This window comes from Neodiprion lecontei, chromosome 1 (genome assembly GCF_021901455.1).
Source record: "Neodiprion lecontei isolate iyNeoLeco1 chromosome 1, iyNeoLeco1.1, whole genome shotgun sequence".
NCBI classification, from domain to species: domain Eukaryota; kingdom Metazoa; phylum Arthropoda; class Insecta; order Hymenoptera; family Diprionidae; genus Neodiprion; species Neodiprion lecontei.
The window spans coordinates 34,045,952-34,071,838 of NC_060260.1; the positions used below are offsets into that span (position 1 = coordinate 34,045,952).

The window sequence follows — 25,887 nt, forward strand, 5'->3', positions numbered from 1 at the left end:
CGCTGCGATTTCTGAGTTCCTGAGGGTCCAATTGGTCAGATAAGGGTCATTTAAATCGAATCTGAGACCAAAAGTTTTTTGCCCAAAAAAAAAGTAAGGCTAACCCCTTTGTATTTTTGGCGAAAATTTTCGCGATTTTCAAAAGTGCTGGAATCAATTCTTTGGCGCACTACATCGACGTAATTTTGCGAGAGAAATCGATTGGGCGCAATTTCAATACGCTGCGATCAACGCATCAAAAGTTACAGCCAAAAAACGAAAACCTGGGTTTTCGACATTTTTCAGCAGGTGCTTTTTCGCTCGCCGTTTCTCTCCTGTTGGTCCTACGCTGTTTTCGCTGCGATTTCTGAGTTCCTGAGGGTCCAATTGGTCAGATAAGGGTCATTTAAATCGAATCTGAGACCAAAAGTTTTTTGCCCAAAAAAAAAGTAAGGCTAACCCCTTTGTATTTTTAGCGAAAATTTTCGCGATTTTCAAAAGTGCTGGAATCAATTCTTTGGCGCACTATATCGACGTAATTTTGCGAGAGAAATCGATTGGGCGCAATTTCAATACGCTGCGATCAACGCATCAAAAGTTACAGCCAAAAAACGAAAACCTGGGTTTTCGACATTTTTCAGCAGGTGCTTTTTCGCTCGCCGTTTCTCTCCTGTTGGTCCTACGCTGTTTTCGCTGCGATTTCTGAGTTCCTGAGGGTCCAATTGGTCAGATAAGGGTCATTTAAATCGAATCTGAGACCAAAAGTTTTTTGCCCAAAAAAAAAGTAAGGCTAACCCCTTTGTATTTTTAGCGAAAATTTTCGCGATTTTCAAAAGTGCTGGAATCAATTCTTTGGCGCACTATATCGACGTAATTTTGCGAGAGAAATCGATTGGGCGCAATTTCAATACGCTGCGATCAACGCATCAAAAGTTACAGCCAAAAAACGAAAACCTGGGTTTTCGACATTTTTCAGCAGGTGCTTTTTCGCTCGCCGTTTCTCTCCTGTTGGTCCTACGCTGTTTTCGCTGCGATTTCTGAGTTCCTGAGGGTCCAATTGGTCAGATAAGGGTCATTTAAATCGAATCTGAGACCAAAAGTTTTGTGCCCAGCAAAAAAGTAAGGCTAACCCCTTTGTATTTTTGGCGAAAATTTTCGCGATTTTCAAAAGTGCTTGAATCAATTCTTTGGCGCACTATATCGACGTAATTTTGCGAGAGAAATCGATTGGGCGCAATTTCAATACGCTGCGATCAACGCATCAAAAGTTACAGACAAAAAACGAGAACCTGAGTTTTCGACATTTTTCAGCAGGTGCTTTTTCGCTCGCCGTTTCTCTCCTGTTGGTCCTACGCTGTTTTCGCTGCGATTTCTGAGTTCCTGAGGGTCCAATTGGTCAGATAAGGGTCATTTAAATCGAATCTGAGACCAAAAGTTTTTTGCCCAAAAAAAAAGTAAGGCTAACCCCTTTGTATTTTTGGCGAAAATTTTCGCGATTTTCAAAAGTGCTGGAATCAATTCTTTGGCGCACTATATCGACGTAATTTTGCGGGAGAAATCGATTGGGCGCAATTTCAATACGCTGCGATCAACGCATCAAAAGTTACAGCCAAAAAACGAAAACCTGGGTTTTCGACATTTTTCAGCAGGTGCTTTTTCGCTCGCCGTTTCTCTCCTGTTGGTCCTACGCTGTTTTCGCTGCGATTTCTGAGTTCCTGAGGGTCCAATTGGTCAGATAAGGGTCATTTAAATCGAATCTGAGACCAAAAGTTTTTTGCCCAAAAAAAAAGTAAGGCTAACCCCTTTGTATTTTTGGCGAAAATTTTCGCGATTTTCAAAAGTGCTGGAATCAATTCTTTGGCGCACTATATCGACGTAATTTTGCGGGAGAAATCGATTGGGCGCAATTTCAATACGCTGCGATCAACGCATCAAAAGTTACAGCCAAAAAACGAAAACCTGGGTTTTCGACATTTTTCAGCAGGTGCTTTTTCGCTCGCCGTTTCTCTCCTGTTGGTCCTACGCTGTTTTCGCTGCGATTTCTGAGTTCCTGAGGGTCCAATTGGTCAGATAAGGGTCATTTAAATCGAATCTGAGACCAAAAGTTTTTTGCCCAAAAAAGAAGTAAGGCTAACCCCTTTGTATTTTTGGCGAAAATTTTCGCGATTTTCAAAAGTGCTGGAATCAATTCTTTGGCGCACTATATCGACGTAATTTTGCGAGAGAAATCGATTGGGCGCAATTTCAATACGCTGCGATCAACGCATCAAAAGTTACAGCCGAAAAACTAAAACCTGGGTTTTCGACATTTTTCAGCAGGTGCTTTTTCGCTCGCCGTTTCTCTCCTGTTGGTCCTACGCTGTTTTCGCTGCGATTTCTGAGTTCCTGAGGGTCCAATTGGTCAGATAAGGGTCATTTAAATCGAATCTGAGAGCAAAAGTTTTTTGCCCAAAAAAAAAGTAAGGCTAACCCCTTTGTGTTTTTGGCGAAAATTTTTGCGATTTCGAAAAGTGCTGGAATAAATTCTTTGATGCACTATTCTGACGTAATTTTGCGAGAGAAATCGATTGGGCGCAATTTCAATACGCTGCGATCAACGCATCAAAAGTTACAGCCAAAAAACGAAAACCTGGGTTTTCGACATTTTTCAGCAGGTGCTTTTTCGCTCGCCGTTTCTCTCCTGTTGGTCCTACGCTGTTTTCGCTGCGATTTCTGAGTTCCTGAGGGTCCAATTGGTCAGATAAGGGTCATTTAAATCGAATCTGAGACCAAAAGTTTTTTGCCCAAAAAAAAAGTAAGGCTAACCCCTTTGTATTTTTGGCGGAAATTTTCGCGATTTTCAAAAGTGCTGGAATCAATTCTTTGGCGCACTATATCGACGTAATTTTGCGAGAGAAATCGATTGGGCGCAATTTCAATACGCTGCGATCAACGCATCAAAAGTTACAGCCAAAAAACGAAAACCTGGGTTTTCGACATTTTTCAGCAGGTGCTTTTTCGCTCGCCGTTTCTCTCCTGTTGGTCCTACGCTGTTTTCGCTGCGATTTCTGAGTTCCTGAGGGTCCAATTGGTCAGATAAGGGTCATTTAAATCGAATCTGAGACCAAAAGTTTTTTGCCCAAAAAAAAAGTAAGGCTAACCCCTTTGTATTTTTGGCGAAAATTTTCGCGATTTTCAAAAGTGCTGGAATCAATTCTTTGGCGCACTATATCGACGTAATTTTGCGAGAGAAATCGATTGGGCGCAATTTCAATACGCTGCGATCAACGCATCAAAAGTTACAGCCAAAAAACGAAAACCTGGGTTTTCGACATTTTTCAGCAGGTGCTTTTTCGCTCGCCGTTTCTCTCCTGTTGGTCCTACGCTGTTTTCGCTGCGATTTCTGAGTTCCTGAGGGTCCAATTGGTCAGATAAGGGTCATTTAAATCGAATCTGAGACCAAAAGTTTTTTGCCCAAAAAAAAAGTAAGGCTAACCCCTTTGTATTTTTAGCGAAAATTTTCGCGATTTTCAAAAGTGCTGGAATCAATTCTTTGGCGCACTATATCGACGTAATTTTGCGAGAGAAATCGATTGGGCGCAATTTCAATACGCTGCGATCAACGCATCAAAAGTTACAGCCAAAAAACGAAAACCTGGGTTTTCGACATTTTTCAGCAGGTGCTTTTTCGCTCGCCGTTTCTCTCCTGTTGGTCCTACGCTGTTTTCGCTGCGATTTCTGAGTTCCTGAGGGTCCAATTGGTCAGATAAGGGTCATTCAAATCGAATCTGAGACCAAAAGTTTTGTGCCCAACAAAAAAGTAAGGCTAACCCCTTTGTATTTTTGGCGAAAATTTTCGCGATTTTCAAAAGTGCTGGAATCAATTCTTTGGCGCACTATATCGACGTAATTTTACGAGAGGGTCGAATGCGCGCATTCCGAATGAAGGCTGGCCTTCGGATTTCTCTGAAAATTTTGACGATTCCGAATAATATTGGAATCAATTCTCTGATGCCCCACCCCGGTGTGATTTCGTCAATTACGACTGGAGAATCTGATTACGCTCACGGTCAATTAGAACTAGCTAAGAGCAATGGGTCCAATGTTACAGCCGAAAAAGATAAGATTCAGTTGCATTTTCTTCGTAGTTTCACAACTGATGGTCCTATTATGCACTAGATGACTGTTTCCAATTCCATGAGGCCCAATTGGTGGACAAATGATTCTTGAAAATTTATTCTGAGGCAATAAGATGTTTTTCTCATTCTGAAAAATGTGGTCTACCGACTGAAAAACGTGACAGCCCGACTTTTCACTAACACAATATAGACTATCTTAGCATGTGAGAGTTACATAACGGGTAGAAATCAGTCAAACCTTAAGAAAAATTATTGTTTTATTTCACTTCATAATATCCTCTCATAAGTCAGATCCTTTCGAAGTTGTGCATTTGTTATTCTCGTCAGAGCCTGCACGACAGCGTTAATTGCGTGATGACCAAACGTATCATCTTCTATACTTCTCGGGTTTATTTTCAAGTCCGTTAATTTCATTCGATGTATTATCCTTCCGCAAATGTTGATTTCTACGCGATCCCATAGTTTTGTTGGTATTAGTTCAACGGTGTGACCCATTTTCTGCAAGATGTCTGAAAATAATTACCGAATTTCAACTTTACAAATAAATATTTCCATATACACAACTATTTATCGTCAATTTGCTTCACATTCGTTTATATTTTTGGTTAAGCTTGTAGCAAATGGTCTTTAAGCATTATGTAACTCGTATTAGCTCCGCAGCAAATGAGCAGACTAAGTTTTCAAATCAATAATAAATAAATTTTTAAGTATGTAATTGAAATTTCATGTATCGCGGGTTTGATTACTACCCACGAGATGCTTCAGGCGGTGGGTTCGATGCCGAAGAATTCCCCAAGAAACGTAAGGACCGTAATAGATTTTTATGTATGCGTTGATCCCTTTGCAGTCGACGCCACAAGTACAATCTATCATTTCATGATTACTGGACATATTATCCACGATCGTCTTGAATTCACGCACTTCTCACAGAAAATTCACCAATCTTCATCGATTTGGTAAACGATAAACTCTTTTATATTAACCGACAAATACACACAACGTTTGTTCTAAAAAAAATCCACCTATCGTATCTGCTTGAAATGTTACTTCGGCAGTCATCTATTAATATCGATATATTAAACTTCGATTACTCCTCAGATGAATGAAGTACAATAATTTTAAATAAAAGCGACGGACGCTGTTTTCCAATTGAATTCGATCACAGTGAAGAATATTATTAATTAATTACTACTTGATTTTTCGAACAGGTTAGATTTCTGCAGATTTTCTTTCCTGCCGGTGACAGAACATATTCAAAAATTATTCATTCTGGAAGCTGGAAGAAATATACTACAAAAATGATATTTGCTATTTTGATACACTCATAGCATGTAATAATTGGAAATGGCGAAAAGAGGTCAGACCCTAGGCCTGGGTGGAACTATAATTTACCTGTAGTTTAGATTTTTATTACTTCTTTCAAGTTCCAGGCTTTAGACTTTTTCCAGGCTCAATAAGTGGGCTGGTGGGTCACGAACCTATCAGATCCGCTGCTAGTGAGTGGCTGCTGTAAATCTCTGGAGACGTATAAGAAAGTATTATAAGCACGGGAGATCACCGCCGGAACGTATCTCCTTAAAAACGTCAACATCTTTCAAGTTCGTCCTCGCCGCAGCGTTCCTCGAACTCGCTTTCTTCTCATATGAGCACATTGGCGCCTTACGTGTTTTTTCCATACTGGTTAAATTGGCATTAATTCTACGTCAACGGTACCGAAATCAAAATGGCGTTACATGTTTGAATATTATGGCTACGAATTTCCATAAAATATGTCACGTGCAGCCATGCAAGTTTTGTAGGGTTTATCAAAGGTATCTTCTAGTTTTCGTACTTTTTTTTCTGCAAACAAAAATTTAGAGCGAAACTACATGCTGATTTTTCAAACAATAGTCAAATTCTGAGAATAAGCCACGCTGAAAATACGAAATCAATCCCCTGATCATACGTAGTTTCCCAAAATTACATTTAAGGTAAATTTATTCAATTCTGAAAGATCAGCTGCATGGTAATGCTAAAACGGAATCATATGAGCAAAAATACATTTCAAATTCATATACGTTTAGTATGTGATTTCGCTGTTCGTTTTGAACCATCGAGTAGACGTTGGTTTGACGTCACTGTGACCAACGTGTTTTTCTTGGGTACATTGCTCCTAATCCCTAATCAGACAGCCTTCTGCCTGACCACCTTCGAGGTGAAAGTGTTGCTTGACTTCCGCTTCAAAGAACACCTATTCAAGTTAGGTACTCATGAAAACGTGTTAGTACGCCTGCAGTTGTGGGCCTGATTGAACGTGCATCCCCGTAGTTACCGAGCCACCGGCTTCCCATTAAAAAGTCATACCCTACACGGATGCAGCTGGTTCTGTTGCTAAGCCTGCAATACGAGAAGAGATATTATCCAGCTGAAAGATCGTAAAACCGCCTTATATACTAAAACATACACGATATTGCAGATCGTACGCAATCACATATCTCACATACATGATGTTATTATATTGCATGTACAACCATCTGCAACAAGAATTTTGACTTGTGATTCACATGATTCCGTACAGATACTTCGCTCAAGAGATCTGTAGTGAAGCTGGGGCCAAAAACCTGTTTAGTATTTCACAGCACGTAAGCCGTCTTCGGCATATATCAGCAGATCGTCAGTGTATTGGAGTATTGAACTAGCGAAAAAAAAATCATCCTACAGATAAAGCAACATGTTTCACCTCCTACTGCAATTCATGATTGAAAAATGATTCCTGTTCGTAAAAACATATTTAAACGTATTCGCTGTAGGTAATGCATCTAGAAACGGTAAATGTGTATACTTGCATCTGCACGTGGTCTGAGAGAAATTGCTTGAAATAAATCAGATTAACGAAGACTTGAGAATGAACATTGATGGGATCTTAAATGCCTACGGCGCTTAATAGTCTCGCATAAAGTGTGGGCGGGATTTGCAGCCCGTGCCCGATTGTATTTATAGTTAGCCGTGTAATGTAACTTCTATAACGGTAAATGCAATATCTACACAAGTTCTATCTTCAGCGAATTTCATGGCCAATACCGAAGTCCGAAAATTTTACTTCGAACGGTATACTGCAAAATAGCAACAAGCGTAACATCGCACTTGCAATAAGTTGAAAGTTTGAAAGTATATGTATAATCGTAAACACAATTATCAAGTGATTCACATGTCACAGATTACAAGGACATTTCCTCTGGTCACGGTCATGGCTTCGTTACGCAAGGTGAAACTCCTCCTATCACGAATCCACCTGCAATGGGTATTTTTTAGTACGAAGAGCAGACAGTGCGCTAAAGAGTTCAACATCTACCTCGCTGTGACGAACCACGTCCTGCTTCGCGAATTTGTTCAACAAAGGATCCTTAATCGTACCTTCCGACGCACGCGAGCTTTCGAGGTATATTTATGGTAACAGGGAAATCCGAGTGTCACAGTTACGATTTAATTCAACCAGTTACGACCGTTTGGGCGTCGGAAGCCAGTTTTTTGTAAGCGCGTCGTACTCGAACTCTCGGTAGGGACACCGTGACACACATCAGTGGCAGCGCACTAACGGTATCACCAGGCTGACCTACTCTTAAGGCCGTCGTCGCACCTCTCTCCCTGGCCGACCGACCAGCCGTATTTGCTGTTTCACTCCGAGGATCGGAGTACACACTTTTTCCTTCGAACTTCGATGGGTACCCCGGTACCGATGACAGCCAGTAATCAGAGCCCCCTTGACTGCAGAAGAGCTACCCGTCCAGTCCGGCATGCCTGACATGTAGCCGTCCGTCGTGCAGGGCAACGACAGTACAGCACCAACCCCACGGAGGCAAACCGATTGTGGCTAATGTGGTGTACTTTTACAGTGGGTGATAGAGTGGTGCTGGATCAAGCGAGGCTAGACAGGTGCCTCTAGTGTTCCATTTACTATTGCGGTGACTAGAGTGAACCAGTGACACTGATTTTCGGATTTACACGCCTTGTCTGTACCGGACCGCTGAAACTATGAGGATTTTCATTTTGCTTGTATTTTCGGTGAGTTCACACGACGTTTAACGAATTTCTGCGCCATCCGTCTACGGAGTGTGTCTCTAAATCGGATTTCTAGTTTAATTACTTTGACCTAATTCGTAATCACAGATTCCACCAAAACCGTAAAGTTATCAGTAATTATAAACGGGGACCGAATAAAAATCTCTACAGGCATTCTGATAAACGGTGTGACGCTATTTAAGTTTCATTTTTGAAGTTTACAGATTTATTGTAAAGAGATGTAGCTTCGAATCCACATGTATTACTCACATATTCAAATACAGTGTAACTCACGTCCGTATCGCACAGCAAAAATCCTTACTAATGCAACCATAGTATAAGGTCTGACGATAGATGTACATATATACATACATATATATATATATATATACACTACGGCTGTTAAAATCCTCACGGAAATCGGTTAGAGCTATTTCTCTTACGGGTAACTGAGCGAAATCTAAAAATCACAGCCACATCCCTGATATCCGCTATTGTTCCATACCCCTATAGAGTCTATATTTTACTGAACGTGAAGGGCGCAATATAAATCCACGAGATCCTTGTCCAACCACTTAGGGCCTCGTAAGAATCGTCAAATAACATTCAGTAACAAGCGTAATCTGCTGGGAATGAAATAACACCGTAATTGGTCTCCGGGTCCTGGACGGTCAGGACGAAGATCATCGGAAACATCCGCGTTTGATTTCAATTGTTTGAAACGAGGTATTTTTTTACGCGGGCTGCCAAGGGATGTTTCACCGGAGAAAAAATTGAGACCGTTTTTACGTATTTCGTGATTACTTACATTTTATAGAGTGATTACGAGAGATATAAACTTCACTTTACTTCAGAAATAAATTTTACCATAATGACGTGATTTCTCATGATTGTCAAGATTTCACGTAATTTCTTCAGATTACAAAGAGATTCCTGTAATCCTAAGTGATTTCTCGTGACTAGCAGTGATTACCTTGATGATTACTAATGCAGAATTTTATTTTCATACTACCAATTTCAGCGTAATTTCAGAGATTACCAAATGATTTCGATGGAACGCACCTTGTGGGTTGCGCATCCTGTCCACCCTGAATCATCCATGATGACAATTGTACACGTCCATAAAATCTGCACTAATAATATTCACGCGTCCTTTCATGTTGTCCGGAATTTTGGTTGTCGCAAGAAAAATATAAGATTTACTGTACGATGGCGCAATCGTCATTATTATCGAGAATCTCGAACAAGGTTAAGGACTACTCGTCAAGAGCAGTTTGCGAAAGGTCAGGTCATTCATTACTGTTCCATAACAATTGAAGCAGTGATGAAAGAGTACACCTATGGTGCATGTGAAAGGTCCCGCCTACCGGTCATCGACCTGGTGTGCGCGCTTGCATGCGTACGTACACGTGAAAGATTTTAAATCATGCCACTGATCATTGTATGCAAAACTGGAGAGCCGCTGGTATCACGCACCGACTTTAGATGGATTCCAATTAATTTGTAAGAGAAAAAAAAATCTGACGATGCACGGCGATTAATTGCACAGTATTCAGTGCTGTACGCATAGTTACGTTTAGTAATTGTTACGTATAAGATGAATTATCATTTTCTGAACAATCCAATTGTCACAACTATAATTCTCGTGTCACTGTCAACTTTTCAGTAAACAACAAACATATTACATCAATTAAACTTTTCAACCATTCATAAATTGGATAGAAAGTGTTACATTTATTCAATCAATCTTAAATTCGAATTAGTAATGTAGTAACATATTTCCAAAGACAAGTTACGCTGACACGGTTAAGTCGAGTCTATTTCCATGTTACTATATCTAGTTATTTTGATATCAACGCTAGAATTGTACGTAAGACTGTCCGGAGAATCCACAACAAAGATACCTAGCTTCCTCCTATTCTATGCGCTATATTGACATTGAAAGTTTTTTCCAAGTTCAATCACGCCTCGAGTAGGACACACCTGACAAATTAAGGTTCCAATAATAGTCGCTTGCCCACCTTTATCCAATTGCCCGCGAAATTGAAATTGGTACAGATATTATATATCTGGCCTCTGTGCTCAACGACCCACTGCACTATAACGACAACCATACATGTATCGCACACACGCAAGACGACGTAAAAGGCAGTAACATCACCAACCACTGTGTATAACTATTCGTACTTGGAATATTATCGAAAACTTTTCTAGACATCGTCAAATAATGAAGGGCTGCCTGATTTCAATATTTGCTTGCGGCAACCCAAGCATGTAAACCGATTGGTCCAATTGTTAACGGTTAATCTATCAAATTAAAAGCATAACGGGGCATCCAGCAAGCGGTACGATTTCTCCGCAGAGCCAACTTAGCTGATCACCAATCAGTGATTGCAAATATACACACACACAGTCATATATATATATATATGACTCTGTGTGTGTGTGTGTGTAGACGTGCGTACATGCGTATACATATGTGTATTTATATATCTGGAAATACGGGTGTATATACCTAAATCACCTTGAACTTGTGCGAAGAGTCGTAAACACGGATGGTGAAGCGATTACCTGTCTGCAAAAAGTAGGTCATCCGGTTTTATGTATGTTTGTGCAAATTTGAAAGCTGTCGCGAAACATGAACCATACGAGTTACCGATTATGAAGGTACTTTCACTGAAGTCTTCGATATGCTAGGAACAACAATACGTCGAAGCAAACGCATCCGATCGTCCGTCGCGAACTTTCACATCTTTATTATTCGGCTGCTGAAGAATGTAACTGTATTCTAATCGTAAGAATATGGAGTACTCCTGCTTGCGTGCTTATATCTCATTGGCGGTCGTATCCGTTATACCCTGGTGGTTCAAAGTCAACTAAAAGACCACGGAACATTATACGGAAATAAACCCTTCAAATCTCATCGCTACCACGCATCGGTAGTATGAATTACTGGTGGAGTATTGGTACAGAATATTATCATCCACAAATCAAGTATTAACGTTTCCTACCGCAGGCTTCACAATTGTACTGACCTCCGATACTAAGAACTACATATCTACGTTCAAAACTCCAATATTGCAGTACTCGAATAGACTCGAAATAGGTACCAATGGGATTGAAACTCCAGTTATTCAATACCTTGTATCCGTGTAATATAATGAATAGTAATAATACAATAAATTATAATTTTTACTTGCTGTAATGGAGTAAGTTGTCGGAATGACGTGCTGTACCTGTACTGTGTATATCTCTAGGGTCTTGGCTTTTCAGGTTCTTAAATTGCAGTTGAGTAGATGTCAAAGCTTCAGAGGTGGCAGTTCGGGAAACTTTGGATATGATGCTTCCTCAGCCTGTAGTAGACCCTACTCAAGATCGGCAAGAGCACGATTTGAGAATCTTCCCTGTGACTTCAGACACCAGAACTGGTGCACCGTTCCTGGCAGTGCATATCCATGGTTAGTTCAGTTGAATTGTAAAATGAAATTTGCCAATTTTTGTCCAATTTTTTTCAAAGTCCATCTTTACCCTGATTTTCACACTGAATATTAATTATACGGGATTTAGGCACGCGGTGCGTCGTTTCGTGCAAGAAAATCAAGGACTGATGCGACGCATGTACGGAGATGAGCGACACATCAGCGTCCTAAGAGCAGAGATAGATAATAACGATGTCACCGAGGCTGATATCGACGACGAATTTTTTCAGCCAGTCGATGATTCCACGTAAGATTTTTGGAGTCATTTATAAGTACAACTGAGTTCAGGTTTTTAATTTGATCTACAGAAGTATCGGCTGAAGTTGAAAACAAATTTTTATATCTTTTTCTCGTAACGCTGCAGATACTTTGAGGACGAAGACGACTATGAAGAGTTTGAAGATGAGGATCAAGAGAGCGCCGCGGAGTTTGAAGATAGAAGCTTTACAAGCAGAGCTTTTGACGACTCTAGTGGTAGAAGAAGATTCAGCAAGTTCCCAAAATTGGGAGATTATTCACGACCTCAATTCCGGCCTACCAGTACCAGGACGACAGCAAAGTTAACGACGAGCGACTCAACAACAAAGACACCGGTTACTAAAACCGAAGAAGAAACTATCAACAATTCTACAGATCAACAGAATGCGACGATCGTAGAAAAAACTACAACACCGGTAGTAACTTTGGCTCAGATTGCTAACGTGCAAAATCTGAGCATCAATGAAATTCCGGACAAACAGCCGGACAATCTGGACGTAAAATCGGAAAATCTCACAGATCTGCCCGAAACTGTCAAAACGACGACGGAACGTATGACTTCTGAAATGGAAGTAACTACGGACTTACCAACAACTGTAATGGTGGACCCCCTAGACGTCGAACTCGGTGACGAACCGGCCAGAAACAATCCAAACAAAGGTCCAGGTATCGAGCAGCTATTTGCTGCCACAGAGCAGCACTTTAGACCGAGGCCAGAGTACAGACCACCGGAAGTGAGGCCGGGAACTGCTTCGCCAAATGCGGGAGGACAACTGTTCCAGGACGTCGCTGCGAAAGATCAAGCTCCGCCGATCCTGAGGCCAAGAGGAGTGTAAGGGCTCTTTCACGTTGTACGGGATGGAATACTTGATAAATTGTATGATTTTGTCTCAGTTTTAATTTTCCTCAATATCATTTTTCTTCAGAAACGCGTGTCCGGTAAAAGAAGAAGTCGTCGCACCTTTCTGGGCGAATAACACTCGTGGCGAGGTACTCGCCCTGCTGAACCTTTATCCGTTCGAGCAGTACGTACATTGGGAGAAATGCACGTGAGTAAAATTTTCCGTCACCATTATGTTATAATCGCAATATATTAGTGTTGATATCGAGTAAAATCCATTGATTAGGAACGAGAACAAGCAGATGCACTGCCGGGATGGGTGTAGATGTGAACAGCAGTTCAGACTTCACAGACTGCTGGCCTATGATCCGAATAATGAGTGCCGAGGCATCTTCAGCGACTGGTTCAAGTTTCCAAGTTGTTGCGTCTGTCGATGTTATGATTTACCGGTTGAATTTCGAGTCACGTCTCGTTCGCCAAGGGCGCAAAAACCTCGACGTAAATCCAAAAATCAAATGCCGTCCCAATGGTACACGCACTGAGGACAGATCGGTGGTCAAAATACAGCCTACGGAACACCGGTTGGAGAATTATTCGGAATACACCACAAAGTTTTTAAATATATAGTATTAATTGTCTGATGTCGAGGTCAAATTATCTAGAGTATTTATTATACGTAGATATTACGTTGAATTTAGCAACACGCTGAGTGTCTGTCACTGTGATTAAGTTTGGATTTATGTTCAGTTTTCGGAGTGCTGAATTCCAAATGAGCGATTGAGAGTTGTGATCGAAGCCCAACATCAGTTTATCACTGTTCAAATGAAGAACGGAATAATATGTCACTTGTAAACACACAAATTTTCATTTTATGGTAATTCTTAAAATCGTAGCACGATACTTATATTTTTCATACTATACTGACGATTGAATGTGAATAATATACTTACGACAGGTTATTGAAACAATTAATAAAAAAAGTGAAACACATTCTTAAGATTCTTTACTATGTGTACGTTTTTGTTGAATATGTGTAATCATGAGTAGTGGACACAGTGTTACTTGACAATCACTACACACATACCTGAATTCAGCAAGAATCGACCAAACTCAGGTTGTCTACTCACTACTGCCCGTGACTACACCTACTCATAATTATAACTTATTATAAAGCTTTCATTTTTATATTGTACGATTTATCTTGCTTGCCTATTATCAAGATACATTTTATTTAAGATACGTTGACATACGTATGTTATTATAACTTACAATTATATACAGTACTACATTGTAACTGGTTGAAAAGTACTCAGGTCACTTTGTGCGAGTGAAATGATTTTTATATTCTTCATCGATCTGTCATAAAACTGACGTAATTTCAGTAAAAACTGACAAAAGCATAACCGTCCAAAAAGTAGAAGGGAGAAAAGAAGTTTGGTTTTTCGTAAAAGAACGAACTTAACCTGTATAAAACTTAATACATAATATGGGAATTCATGCATTTTATCCAATGTGTGCGACGAACAAAGTAAAGTAATAGTTTACTATCACGATAGAAATGAAATGGATAAGAAAAGAGATGTTCGAATTTGATTTGACATCGCATGTCTAACGACAAAAGACCGTAAGCACTAATAATGCGATTTCAGTAGCAAAAATTCGTATGTTTTTTTTTCCACCATTCCCATGAACAGCGTGTGATAGCGCTCAAAACCTTATACCATTAGACATGCGATTACAACACCAATTGGCAAATCGGAAACTATGTGCGTATTTGAAAATGCTCATGATTGTAATCGTTAATCCATTTCTTGTTAATTCATTACTTTGATTTTATTGTTTAAATTATGAATATATATACACCATATTCCTTAACTTAATGGATAATATATAATAACAATAATATTACGAACTAAAGCTGCCTATTGTCATAACAGTATTCCATAAATTTTCAAATATTTGAATTTTTTACAAAAAAAAAAAATCACCATAGATTCAAATTCCGTATGTTATAAGGTACCGAAATACAAACGGCTCATAGTCGTCGCTTTATCAATGAAAAATAAAAATGCAGATTTTACCTGATATTAATATTCTATATGTTTGAACATTGGCCAGCGAGTATCCGCCATTTGTTACATAATGATTTATTTGTAATTTTCATTGTATTTAATTTCATTAGACGAGTTATAAATGCTGCATTGTAAAAAAAAAACAAATTAAACAATGATAAACGTTAAACGTTAGTATTTTTATTGGGCATCCAGTTAGAGCAGAAATTGCTCAAAAACAACCTCCATATTCAACAACATTACCTACAACTACTGTATAAGAATCAATGTCAAATATATATTATGTAAAGAAGCTGTGTATAAATATAAATATTTATAAATACGTGCTAAAACATTTGGTATCAAAACCATTGCAGGAAAAAATGTCGAAAAATTCATCTCAAATTCTCTCATAGTCTCTTAGCATATAGTGTGGTATATAATATAGTAAGATTTAATTAATTCACATTGAATCGCATTGCAGTGAAAAGTGGACTGCTCTAATCTATATCATATAATTGCTCCACAAACATATCACCCATGTTCGGATAATATAATATATTATTATGAATGCACTGAGACAGCCTAATTGAATATTATGTGTATTATGTATACAAATTACAAGAAGAGCACATTATAGGAACACAACAATATTAGTGACTGCTGAACAACATTGGCTCACTTTTTGAGTAAGAAGATCGTATATATACTACTCTAGACAGTGCTATACTTGAGCAGCCAGTTCTTTTTTCTTTGAAACGCTTTGCGAATGAATCATACGTTTGGCAAATTCAACAATACCATCACTTTCAGTAGAATACCATTCTTTAATTCATTGATCTTCTCAATCTTACGGGTAAAACCTACTGTTATTGCTATGAAATGACACTTCATTCTAATCAATTGCACGATGAAATAACTAGCAAAAAATGTTAGTGAAGTTGTCTAGTTATCACAAGTATATTCAATTGTACAATGCACTGAGTGGAGTAGCTATGTAGCCAATTTTATGGTATAAACTGAATAATCAGATTGAAGCTCATTTCAATATTCAGGAGTTGATAGTTTCTGCATTTTGAAATTGAATCAGATTGCTGTAAACTTTTTAAGCTAAAAAAACTTCACCATTGCAAATATTACAGAATGCTACAATATATCATTAATCACAGGGCACCAAAAGTTAAAATATATTATTTATAATACATTCGATTGGCGATTTATACATCACTATCAGTACCAAGGCACAATAATGAATATTGTAATCGGTGACGAACATTTCAAAAGCACCAAGTAGAACACATAAAAATCGTATGGACTTATCTTTTAATCAAAGAGTTTTTTTAAATGAAGTTATGAATGAAAAAAAAGGACACATCACAAACCACATGCCGATCAACATTCGATGTGAAATTAATAAATCATGCGTGCCTTTCTATAATTCAAGTATGGGAGGACTTTGTAAGTGATAAGTGGACATTTTTTTTCGGCCATTTCGCATATTCCATAATTTAATACTAATTTCTTGGTTAAAAATGTGATATCCAAATTAAAACTCGGTACATACCACCTTTAAATAATATTCGTTGAATTATTTTCTCGTTATTGTGAATAGTTACGTAAGTAAATAACATATGAAAAATTTTACAACGGTATACAATTTGTTTAATAAATTTTGATATTTTTGCTTCCCCCTCATTGAGAAAATTGATGTGCCAACAATAGAAAATAAAACTTTTACTAGCCCGTGATTAATTTGTAATAATTGATCTCGATATTCTAATTGCCTTTAGGCATCGATGTTTAAAGTATTAAAAGTTGCAATCTAAGATTAAACGGACAAGAAATAATTACAACAATCAAAGATGACAAGAGAAATTATCATAGACAATATTATCGGAAGAAGAAAAGTATCTGCGTATTAGTCAAGTAACACAGAGATGTTAAATTCGTAAAAATAGAATACTACTCAAGACCAGGCATGACTTGAGTGACAGAAATTCAAAGACAGTCTGATGAACTATTTGAGATTTCTACGACAAAGTCAATGCCATCAGCCCCTTTAGCTACAATATATCACCAGCAATGCTTCAATGAATTCTAGTCATCTTATTGTGAGTGCAAAGTGCAACTACCTATGTGAATGTAATATTATTTTATTAGGTATATTACTATTAACGCTATTTCAATGTATATGTCTTTGTCTACTGTAGTTTATGTATGTACGTCTAAATGTATGATTGGATACAGATTGTCTAAAACATTCGTGTCATATGTATAAGTGAACATTGTTACAATGATATGTTGTTAACGCAGTATCTGCAAAACTGTGATTGTATCATTACAATCACTATTATTGAGCTGTCAAGTTTCTAAACTTTACGATTGCTTATTTTTATATTTAGTATCGGACTTGCTTGAAATGTGACGTATTAGAACTAACTACTAAATACTGTAGAATTTCCAGTGACCCTCAATATCATACGAACCAATGTTAAGAAGAAATTTCTCTGAAAACTGAAATGGTAAAATATCATTCATACATACGAGTGCGACAGACGCAGTCGATTTTACCTGAGGCCGGTAGTAGCCAGTAATGACCAGTAGTGACCAGTATTCAATAAATGACCTGGTTGCATCATCTTCAGTTTTCCAGTAGTAAAATTACAGAAATTCGTTCAAACACAGACAAATATTCAAGCAAGCCTTTGTAAAATCACATAGCAAATATAATATTTAAAACATATGCCAGTAATTTGTTCTTTGTTCCTAATGTCACTATTTAAGATCATTTTGGCTACGTTAAAGTAGTATTGTGGCTCCACTAAATATCACTTTATAAATCATTGCCAACTGCCAATGGAAACAAGATTAATCGTACCCTTATTAATTATTATATTCTTGTAATTTTTGGTCTGCGTAAACTTATGCCTAAATATTGTCCGATTAGAAAACTTAATTTTACAAGAAAACGTAAAAGCAAAAAAGCAAAAAAACGATCACGAAAAACCAATAGAGACCGAATAAATCTTATTCTCAACTCATACGATTTGAGAAGTCCACAGCTAATAATAATAATTAACGGGCTCAAGAACATAAGATGGCATAAAAAAAAAATTAATAATTGGTTAAAGCTAGATCGTGCCACTTAGATCTTCATGTGGTTAGTACAATAAGCTCGATATCGTTCTCAGTACAATAAATAATACAATTTTGAAAATATTTAGTTGCACTTGAAACATGAAGCAACTTATGACAATATTTCCAGTACAACTAGCTCAACTCCAAAAAAAAGAAGTGATGAAATCCATTGAAAATCATCTCGTTGTGATTTCTAAATAATTACAAAATCGTCTGTTTCTATACAATTCAATACCACATTTGCCACGTAAGGTAGCTTTTCCAATTACTGAGCCTTTCATTTTTCAAGGTTACCAGTTATAAATAAAAACTATGAAATTTTCAATTAGACAAGTAATAGTTGAAAGCCTATACAGGAAGAAATTGTTGAATTTCAAATTTTATCTTGAATGATTGAAAGAGTAACTTAGAGAAATAAGTTTCAGCAATTGGAAAATCTACCTTATGCCAAACATTTAATTGATCGAATTATGCAACTTACAAAATAATACGACACCTCACCGTAATTGCTATAAATTATTATTAAAAGTTAATTGTGTTGCTTTTTGTTTGTAGAAATACTTATTTTCCCATATTATATTTACAAATTAGAATCAGGAACTGCTGTATAAAGATTAATTCCTGTTTGTGTATTTCCTTCTCTACCAATTCCATTGTGTATTGTGACTTAAGCGCTTAGAAATTTCTAATTTTTTTAATTGACACTATACGACCAGACATTTGGTTTTATTTGCTATTAATAATCTGTTCCAATTTAAGTTCATGTAATCTAGCAACAATTATGAATTGTTCAATTTCTTTCTGTATATACCTATTGTATATTTTCGAATACTTGGCCGATTTAATTTTTACATTATATATTATAACCTCAAGTACTATACATATTATAACATGATATTACATGCACTGTGGATCGAAGATTATCATATGCCAGCTTAAAATATTCCAAAGATGTCAATTACCAAGAAAGTGATTAGCTATTGTTTGAAAATAACTTACCCGGGTACTACCAAGGTTTTAAAATAAGAACGTGTAATTATTTAATGCCTATAGCTAGTCACAACCAGAGCTTCAAGGTGGCATTAATCCTACCTCCACATCAGTACATCAAGGCAACACCGTGTCTCATTTAAAAATTATGCTTAGCATATAGCAGCCGAAACCAAAATGCAGAACTTGATCTTACTCGATGCATGGACCCAAACAGTTGACATCGAATTTTTTTACTTCTACCCTCTTTTTGTGGTCGATTTATTAAAGCATGATGAACCATGTTTCGTGACACTCTTCCATACCTATATCTAAATAACAAAAAACAACTTGATATCACAATTTATTTAAGAATGAAGCAAATGATGGGATTATTCTGGTATTTTTAGCATCTAACGTTATTAATACTTCAAATAGAAAATGATGCTATCAATGATTACACGTCTCCCATTCGATGCTCAATTCTCATTCAAACATAAAATTCTGCTCAACCGTTAGATTTAATTAGAATCATACGGATTGCATGGGCAATCGAGCGCATGTCTATTACAATTGTATCTCCAATTCAGAATGTAGAATTATTATTATCGTATTGGTATTATTGCAGCTACTATTATTGATATTATCATTATCATTGATGTTGTTGTTATTATTATTGTTGTTGTTGTTGTTGTTGTTGTTGTTGTTGTTGTTGTTGTTGTTGTTGTTGTTGTTGTTGTTGTCGTCGTCGTCGTCGTCGTCGTCGTCGTCGTCGTGGTTGTTGTTGTTGTTGTTGTTGTTGTTGTTGTTGTTGTTGTTGTTGTTGTTGTTGTTGTTGTTGTTGTTGTTGTTGTTGTTATTGTTGTTGTTGTTATTATTATATACGGCACATTTACTGCATAGATTTTTGTTTCTGTCATACATTGGATAGTTCATTATAAGACTCAAATGTGGAAATCGCTTTGCAAATATCTACTTCTTCTCATTCAAAGCCAATATTTATTCACTTATTAAAATTTACTTTATTGTTAAATTTCTAAACTAATAATCATCGTATTTGTCAAGATATTTATGACGTAAATAAAAAACAATGGGAGGTAAAAAACCGGAGCTAAAAATTTACTTCATGTTATAGAGTTTGTTAACCCAACGGAGCATTATAGCTTCGACTAACAACACGATAAAGAATAACAAAATGTTTATGGTTATTTCCATAGAAGGGTTCCAGATGACATACAAAAGTATATTGGATATTTGTCACGAGTTCAGTTTTGAGAGTAAAATATAAGTAAAGTAAGAATAAAGGTAACATCAACACTTTACAAACTCAATCATAGAATTTCTGGCTCAAATAATTAGTCACCCGTTATACATACATATACCTATATGTATATATATGATATATATATATGTTTATATACACATATATACGTGTATATATATATATACAATATATATATATATATATATAATGTAGATATGTCGATTGTTTTCAATCAGTCTAATAAAAATAAAAATGTATAATAATTTGCCAATAAAAAGAGTAATTGCATACTTTTTATGAGAGCCCTGTCAAGCAGTTAGATCGATTTCCATTGTGGCTTATGGGACCCCCCTCGCTGCTGTCAAGGTGGTCCACGGGCGACCCACAACGCTTTGCTTTGCTCATCATCCACTGCTGCCTTCACTTGCGTGCATATGTATGCCACATTTACGCCAGCTGGTATCACAGCTAAGATTCGTACAGCTCATTAATGTTTGATATAAATTATATACATTTCTCAATTATAGAAATCAGATGAGAATTAGTTAACTATACATGAATGGTGACTCACCGGAGATATAGTGTTTATATTCCGCCTCCAGTTTGAGAGCATTTTCATACATCTCTTTAGCCGCCTTTGCACTAACTTTATCACTTGGATACCTGGAATCCTTAACTTCCTTTATTTGTTTTGTGCTCTTAAACTTGATTAGCAAAACTATCGGATATATCTGGTGTCTATGTAATCGTTCAATAGAAGCAATAGATATATCTAAGATGCAGTGTGAATTCTGTAAAAAGTAACGTAAGCATTGACCATTATTAATAATTTAAAACTGTTGTTAAAAATTTACAACTTGAGCATGTGAAACACCTCCTAACGTAAGAGGTTTCGATGGCATCCGTAAATAAATTTTCCCACACATAAAATTAAATTTAGTTCTACCTTTTCACAAATTTCCTTAACTGCCTGGACAGTGGTGCACTCAAAATAGCTGCCTTTCTTTCTGTAGTCAACGTATAGTGAATCACGCAAGTGCTGCTCTAATGTAACCTGTGAGCAGTGCATAGCTTCTGGCAAACATCTGATAAACTCTCGAGGAAACTCTTGCAGGAGTTTTGTTGCTACACACTCGCTCAATGGGCCGATTATTAACACCGGTCTCAAAGTAGGATCTATTTATAAATAAATAAAAAAATATTTTTGATTGGTATTATGATTTTTCCTCAGAACATTACAATAAGTAGTCAGTAATAAGTTAAACTATCTACCACTTAAAAATTCTTGGTGAAGCCCTAGTATTAAAACGTCTAATCTTCAGCTAAACATATTAATTTCTATCTACGTACAATCGAGTCGTTCCACACGCTGGTAGGTGGCTGGTATGTTTTCTTCGTTAAGAGTACCACTATCGCTATACCACCCGAGGTTCACTCCAGTAAGTTGGGAAAGTTCTTTGCTGTCTCTGCTAGACGATCGCTGATGCTTTTTACGACGGAAAAAACTACGTCTAGCACTAGTTGTACCTCGCCTGCCAGCATCTGTCTCCAAATCACCCAAGGATCGTCGTAACAATAATTCTTCTTCAACTCTATCAAAGAAATATGGTAAATATTGAAGACAAAGTTAATTGTACGGTTTTACTGTAAATTTAGAAGACATATTTGTCTTATACTTACTTGAACCTACTGGGAATAATACCACATTGTTGGCGTCGTCCTGCTTGATCTACTAGCCAAGCTCTCCAATATCCTGGTGTACCGTTAAACATCGTATTATCGACATATAGAACATCATCTTTGTTGAATCGCAGTTGCAAGTTATTACCGAGCTCTCCCACTCTGTCAAACATTGCTCGTATATAGAAACTATCACCTGGCTTGTCCTTAACTTCTTTGTAATGATCAGGTAAGTGTTGTGCTATTAACGTGACTTTGTCTGCTGGCCTTGCAAGCTCTAAAGCAGCCTGTTCGGCAGTAGCTTGTCGCAGGTCAGCTCCATTATATTCAAGAATACGATCACCGGTTCGCAACCCAGCACCTTCCGCCAGACACCCAGGTTGCACAGAATTTACAAAAATACCAACGCTGTTACCTCCAACAAGGGAAATGCCGAGATTAGAACATTTTCGAGTTTCTATGAAGAGATACCTAGGCTCCCCAGGCGGTGGACTCTGTCTACTTTGCTCATCTTGTGTCGGACTTCGGACAGTAGCATTTTGACGCTGCAACGTCGTAACTGCTTGATTTATTTGCGCGCGAGTCAAAGTGTTGTTACCACTTCTCAAGGTCTCCATTGTTGCAGAATTTCTAATGCTATCTAATGCTGTACTATTTCTGAGATCTAGCGCAGTAGAATTTCGAAGTTCTGGATTCCGCACATTGATATCAAGTGATGCTGAATTTCTGATATCTCGTTCTCTGTCTTGAGTACTCCTGATATCTAGGGATGCCGAATTTCTAGCTTCTCTGTCTCCTCTCATTACGCTCAAAGATGAAGCATCTCGCTCAGGTTCAGATGAATCCAAGCTTTGAGCTACCTTACGTGAAGCTTCAGGACTGTTACAAGGTGTTGGTGAACCACTTCTACTCGCTTCTTCTTCTCCACCAGCTTCCGAAGAACTAGAAGATGCCGAGCCTTCCAATTCGTTGTATTCTAAAACAATCGGAAAAACGATTCAAAATTAAACAACCACTATAGTCGGTTATCTCCCAATCGAAAAAACGGTGGAATTTCAGTGTATCAACTACAATTTCTTAGCAATACTTACTATCTGGACTGTATTGTACCAGCATAGTAATAGAATTACCACACTGTCGTAATACATTTGCTGCAAGCTGGTAAGTAGCGCTCCTCATGTTAATGCCACAGACCTCCAGCAGCTGGTCTCCAATTTGCAGTCCAACTTGTGAAGCTAAACTGTGCTCGCTTACTGTTGACACAAATACACCACCGCTCTCTAAACAGGATATTTGAATACCCAATGGCTCGACAGATTTATCAATGTGAACACGTCGTAATTCTCCTGGTGCTGGTCTGGGTTGTGCATAACAATATTCTGGCATACTGGCACGCTTGTTATCCCCTCTGGTAGTTCCTGTCCCAGGGCTTAGAACTTCGACGTGAAACGTAGGCATTGGACTGCCTCTGTCAGAGGTTCGTTCTATGCTTCCAGTAGATAGTTTGCCAACGCTACTCTTTGATGTCACGCTGGGATTGGACGGAATGCGAAATCTTTGATTCTCTTTCTTCCGAGGAAAGGTTCCTCCTTCGTACCCATGAGTATACGCCGGTACGTCGTAAGCAGTGGTTATAGGATGAGGACGAGGCTTGTGATAGTGCAGATCCATGGATGGGGTGTGCAAATGCCCAAACCCCGGTTGTGTTGATGGGCTATAAGGAGGCTCGAAACAATACGATCTCGGATCAGGGAGACCTATAGACTCTCCGGACTGTGCAGATGGTAAAGATGGGGGTGAAGGGTACCTGGAAGGTAAGGAATTTTGCTGATGAGGATGGGGATGGGAATGAGTGTAGGGGGGGAACGAGAAATTAGCCGCTAGCTGTCGTGGCCCAGACGAAGCCGAGCCTAGACTGTAAAGTTGCGAGTGTACTCTATTGTGTTGCATAGCATCCATCTGATTGTCGTTGCTTAGATATTTCTGGGCTTTTTTCTTGGTATAGTAATCCAGTTCTTTTCCAATATTGCATGATTTTACGGAAAAATCGATGCTCGTTTCAGACGGAGCAAGAGCAGCACTTAAACGATTTTCATTCATCTCAAATTCGTTTACAGACTTCTTATCTATATCCTTGAACTGTACAGCAGGTGAAAACGATTTCTGACTGAAAAGCTTACCAGATTTACTGAAATTAGGTAATGGACTTTCAACTGCTTTGTAGACGGTATGCCTGTTGCTAACGTTTGAAAATGTTGCTGCAGGGATGGGATTAGAGTTGCGATTATAATTGTAGCTCTCATATTTCGGAGGATGATTTAAAAGTACGCTCAATGGAAGCCTTTCTTTGGTTTTCCGTGGATGGAGTATAGTACCTGTCCCATTCTGTATTTGAGGACCGCCTCTAGCCTTTGGCCAAGTACCACCATTTTTTTCTAATTTTTCTCCTCTTCGTTTACTTCGTTTTAAAACACCATTATTAGCTTTTTTATGATAGCTCTCTATCACAGAATCAAGCTCTGCTATAGCATCTTGTTCCTGTTCAAAAGTATTTGGACTAGAATTGCGATGTCTCTTCTTTTTTTCTTCCCTATCTTTGCTATGCCTACGACCTCTGACGATATCGATTTTTTCCCTGATATTATCCCAAGCATTGCTAATACCGCTTGATTTATCTCCATTCGTTGATTTTGACACTTTATACACACTACCGAAATTTGATGTTACGTAGCGTCTATCATAATCTTCAGGAGTCGTTTTTAACATTAACCTCTCCTGTTCAGTTTGCGAAAAGCTATTTACCATTTTATGCTTCTCTGGACTAAAATTACTGTCAGAGGAAATAGATTTACTGTTACTCGGAGGTAAAGGTATTCCTTTTAGTGTCGTAATTGTCAGCACGTCTGTAGAATTGTCATTTAAAATTGCCATTGCTTCATGCGCTGAATTTAATCTGTCCATTGGCTTACTATTGATCTGAAAAAATTTACATGCATTGAAATGATTGTATATTTCCAAGATTTATTTCTTATGCATCATGTTTTTCATTGACGTCACCGACAGAAAGTGCCATAAAAAACTATTTAGGGTCGATTTAGATGGTTTTCAATAGAATTAAATCAAAGCCTCAATCAGGATTACCAAGTTTAAAAATTCTTACATTCAGCACACGATCACCAACGGCCAGGTTTCCTTCCTTAGCAGCCAGACTACCAGGAGAGATCTTCGATATATAAACGCCAAGTTCAAGTGCTATTCCGTGAGGAACTGATCCCACAGGAAGCTGAGTAGTCCGCAGTGAACGCCTTCCTAAACGACGCCTCCTAATGGTCAATATAGCTGGACTGACGCTACTTGTTCTTAGTGTCTCAAGCACCATTCTAGTTGAAACTGACGTGCAATCCACATTGTTAACTCTGATTATACAATCATTAACTCTGAGTTTACCATCAGCAACACTTCCTTGCGTGACTTGGGCAACGTAAATTCCTCCATCATTTGGATATTGAGGATCATCTCTGCCTCCAACTAATAAGAACCCCAGCTCCCGATCTGACTCGAGACACAACCTTGTCAAGTCCAGGTGAACTGTCAGCGTTTCCCATTCAGTAAGATCAGCATCAATAGCGGAATCGTGACTATGTCCATGACTCTGACCAAATTGAGTCGACCGCAACGCGTGATCTCCTGATTCAATTTTCACTTTCAAATCTTTCAACTCTTTCGAAGCCTCATTTCGTTGTTTCTTTATGTCGTCTGAGTCTCGCAGAGCGCTGGCAAGTTCAGAAACAGCACGATCTCTCTCTTTTCTAAGCCTGTCACACAAAGTTCTAATACTTTCTCTTTCTAATACAATTTTATCTCTTTCACTAAAAGCCCAGTCTCTTCTACGTTTAGAAACCTCAGCTTCTTGAATAGCCTCTTCAAGTTCTGCTTGCAAAGTATCAACGGATTTTCGTAACTTGTCAAGCTCAAGATTCGCTTGATCCAAATTATCCATTCGTTCCTTTTCTCTTTTCGCATAATCACGTGTACTTGTTTCGCGCTCTGCTTCTTTGTTAGCATTATCTCT

General features: G+C 38.0%; 2 protein-coding genes and 1 long non-coding RNA gene across 9 annotated transcripts in view; 1 reads left to right on the forward strand and 2 right to left on the reverse strand.

Moving 5' to 3' along the window:
* Positions 1 to 4,256: 4,256 nt before the first annotated feature.
* Positions 4,257 to 12,596, reverse strand: LOC124295098. 3 transcript variants are annotated; one of them, XR_006905002.1, is made up of 5 exons: positions 12,461 to 12,596; positions 11,372 to 11,574; positions 6,155 to 6,473; positions 5,490 to 5,614; positions 4,257 to 4,606 (listed from the first exon to the last, which is right to left on the reverse strand). It is a non-coding gene; the product is annotated as an uncharacterized LOC124295098 (long non-coding RNA). The 3 variants fall into 3 exon arrangements; XR_006905001.1 differs by having other exon boundaries at positions 5,490 to 5,795; XR_006904998.1 differs by having other exon boundaries at positions 5,490 to 6,473.
* On the forward strand, positions 7,734 to 14,738 carry LOC107224140 (protein spaetzle 4). Of its 2 annotated transcripts, XM_015664084.2 has the most exons (6): positions 7,734 to 8,138; positions 11,409 to 11,593; positions 11,703 to 11,861; positions 11,979 to 12,704; positions 12,799 to 12,921; positions 13,000 to 14,738. In XM_015664084.2, the coding sequence occupies exons 1-6, from the start codon at positions 8,109 to 8,111 to the stop codon at positions 13,253 to 13,255; spliced, it is 1,479 nt and encodes a 492-aa protein (XP_015519570.2). In that variant the 5' UTR covers positions 7,734 to 8,108; the 3' UTR covers positions 13,256 to 14,738. The 2 variants fall into 2 exon arrangements, with proteins under 2 accessions (XP_015519570.2, XP_046599529.1); XM_046743573.1 differs by lacking the exon at positions 7,734 to 8,138 and having other exon boundaries at positions 11,338 to 11,593.
* Positions 14,395 to 25,887, reverse strand: part of LOC107224138 (protein split ends) — a 110,670-nt gene continuing 99,177 nt past the window's right edge. For all 4 annotated transcript variants that reach the window (XM_046743553.1, XM_046743555.1, XM_046743565.1 and 1 more), the window contains 8 exons: positions 24,976 to 25,135; positions 22,907 to 24,791; positions 21,816 to 22,791; positions 21,486 to 21,727; positions 21,082 to 21,311; positions 20,707 to 20,926; positions 20,427 to 20,603; positions 14,395 to 19,203 (listed from right to left, as the gene is read on the reverse strand). In XM_046743553.1, the coding sequence (XP_046599509.1) occupies positions 20,497 to 20,603; positions 20,707 to 20,926; positions 21,082 to 21,311; positions 21,486 to 21,727; positions 21,816 to 22,791; positions 22,907 to 24,791; positions 24,976 to 25,135 (3,820 nt within the window). In that variant the 3' untranslated portion in view covers positions 14,395 to 19,203; positions 20,427 to 20,496. The remainder of the gene's footprint in view (positions 19,204 to 20,426; positions 20,604 to 20,706; positions 20,927 to 21,081; positions 21,312 to 21,485; positions 21,728 to 21,815; positions 22,792 to 22,906; positions 24,792 to 24,975; positions 25,136 to 25,887) is intronic.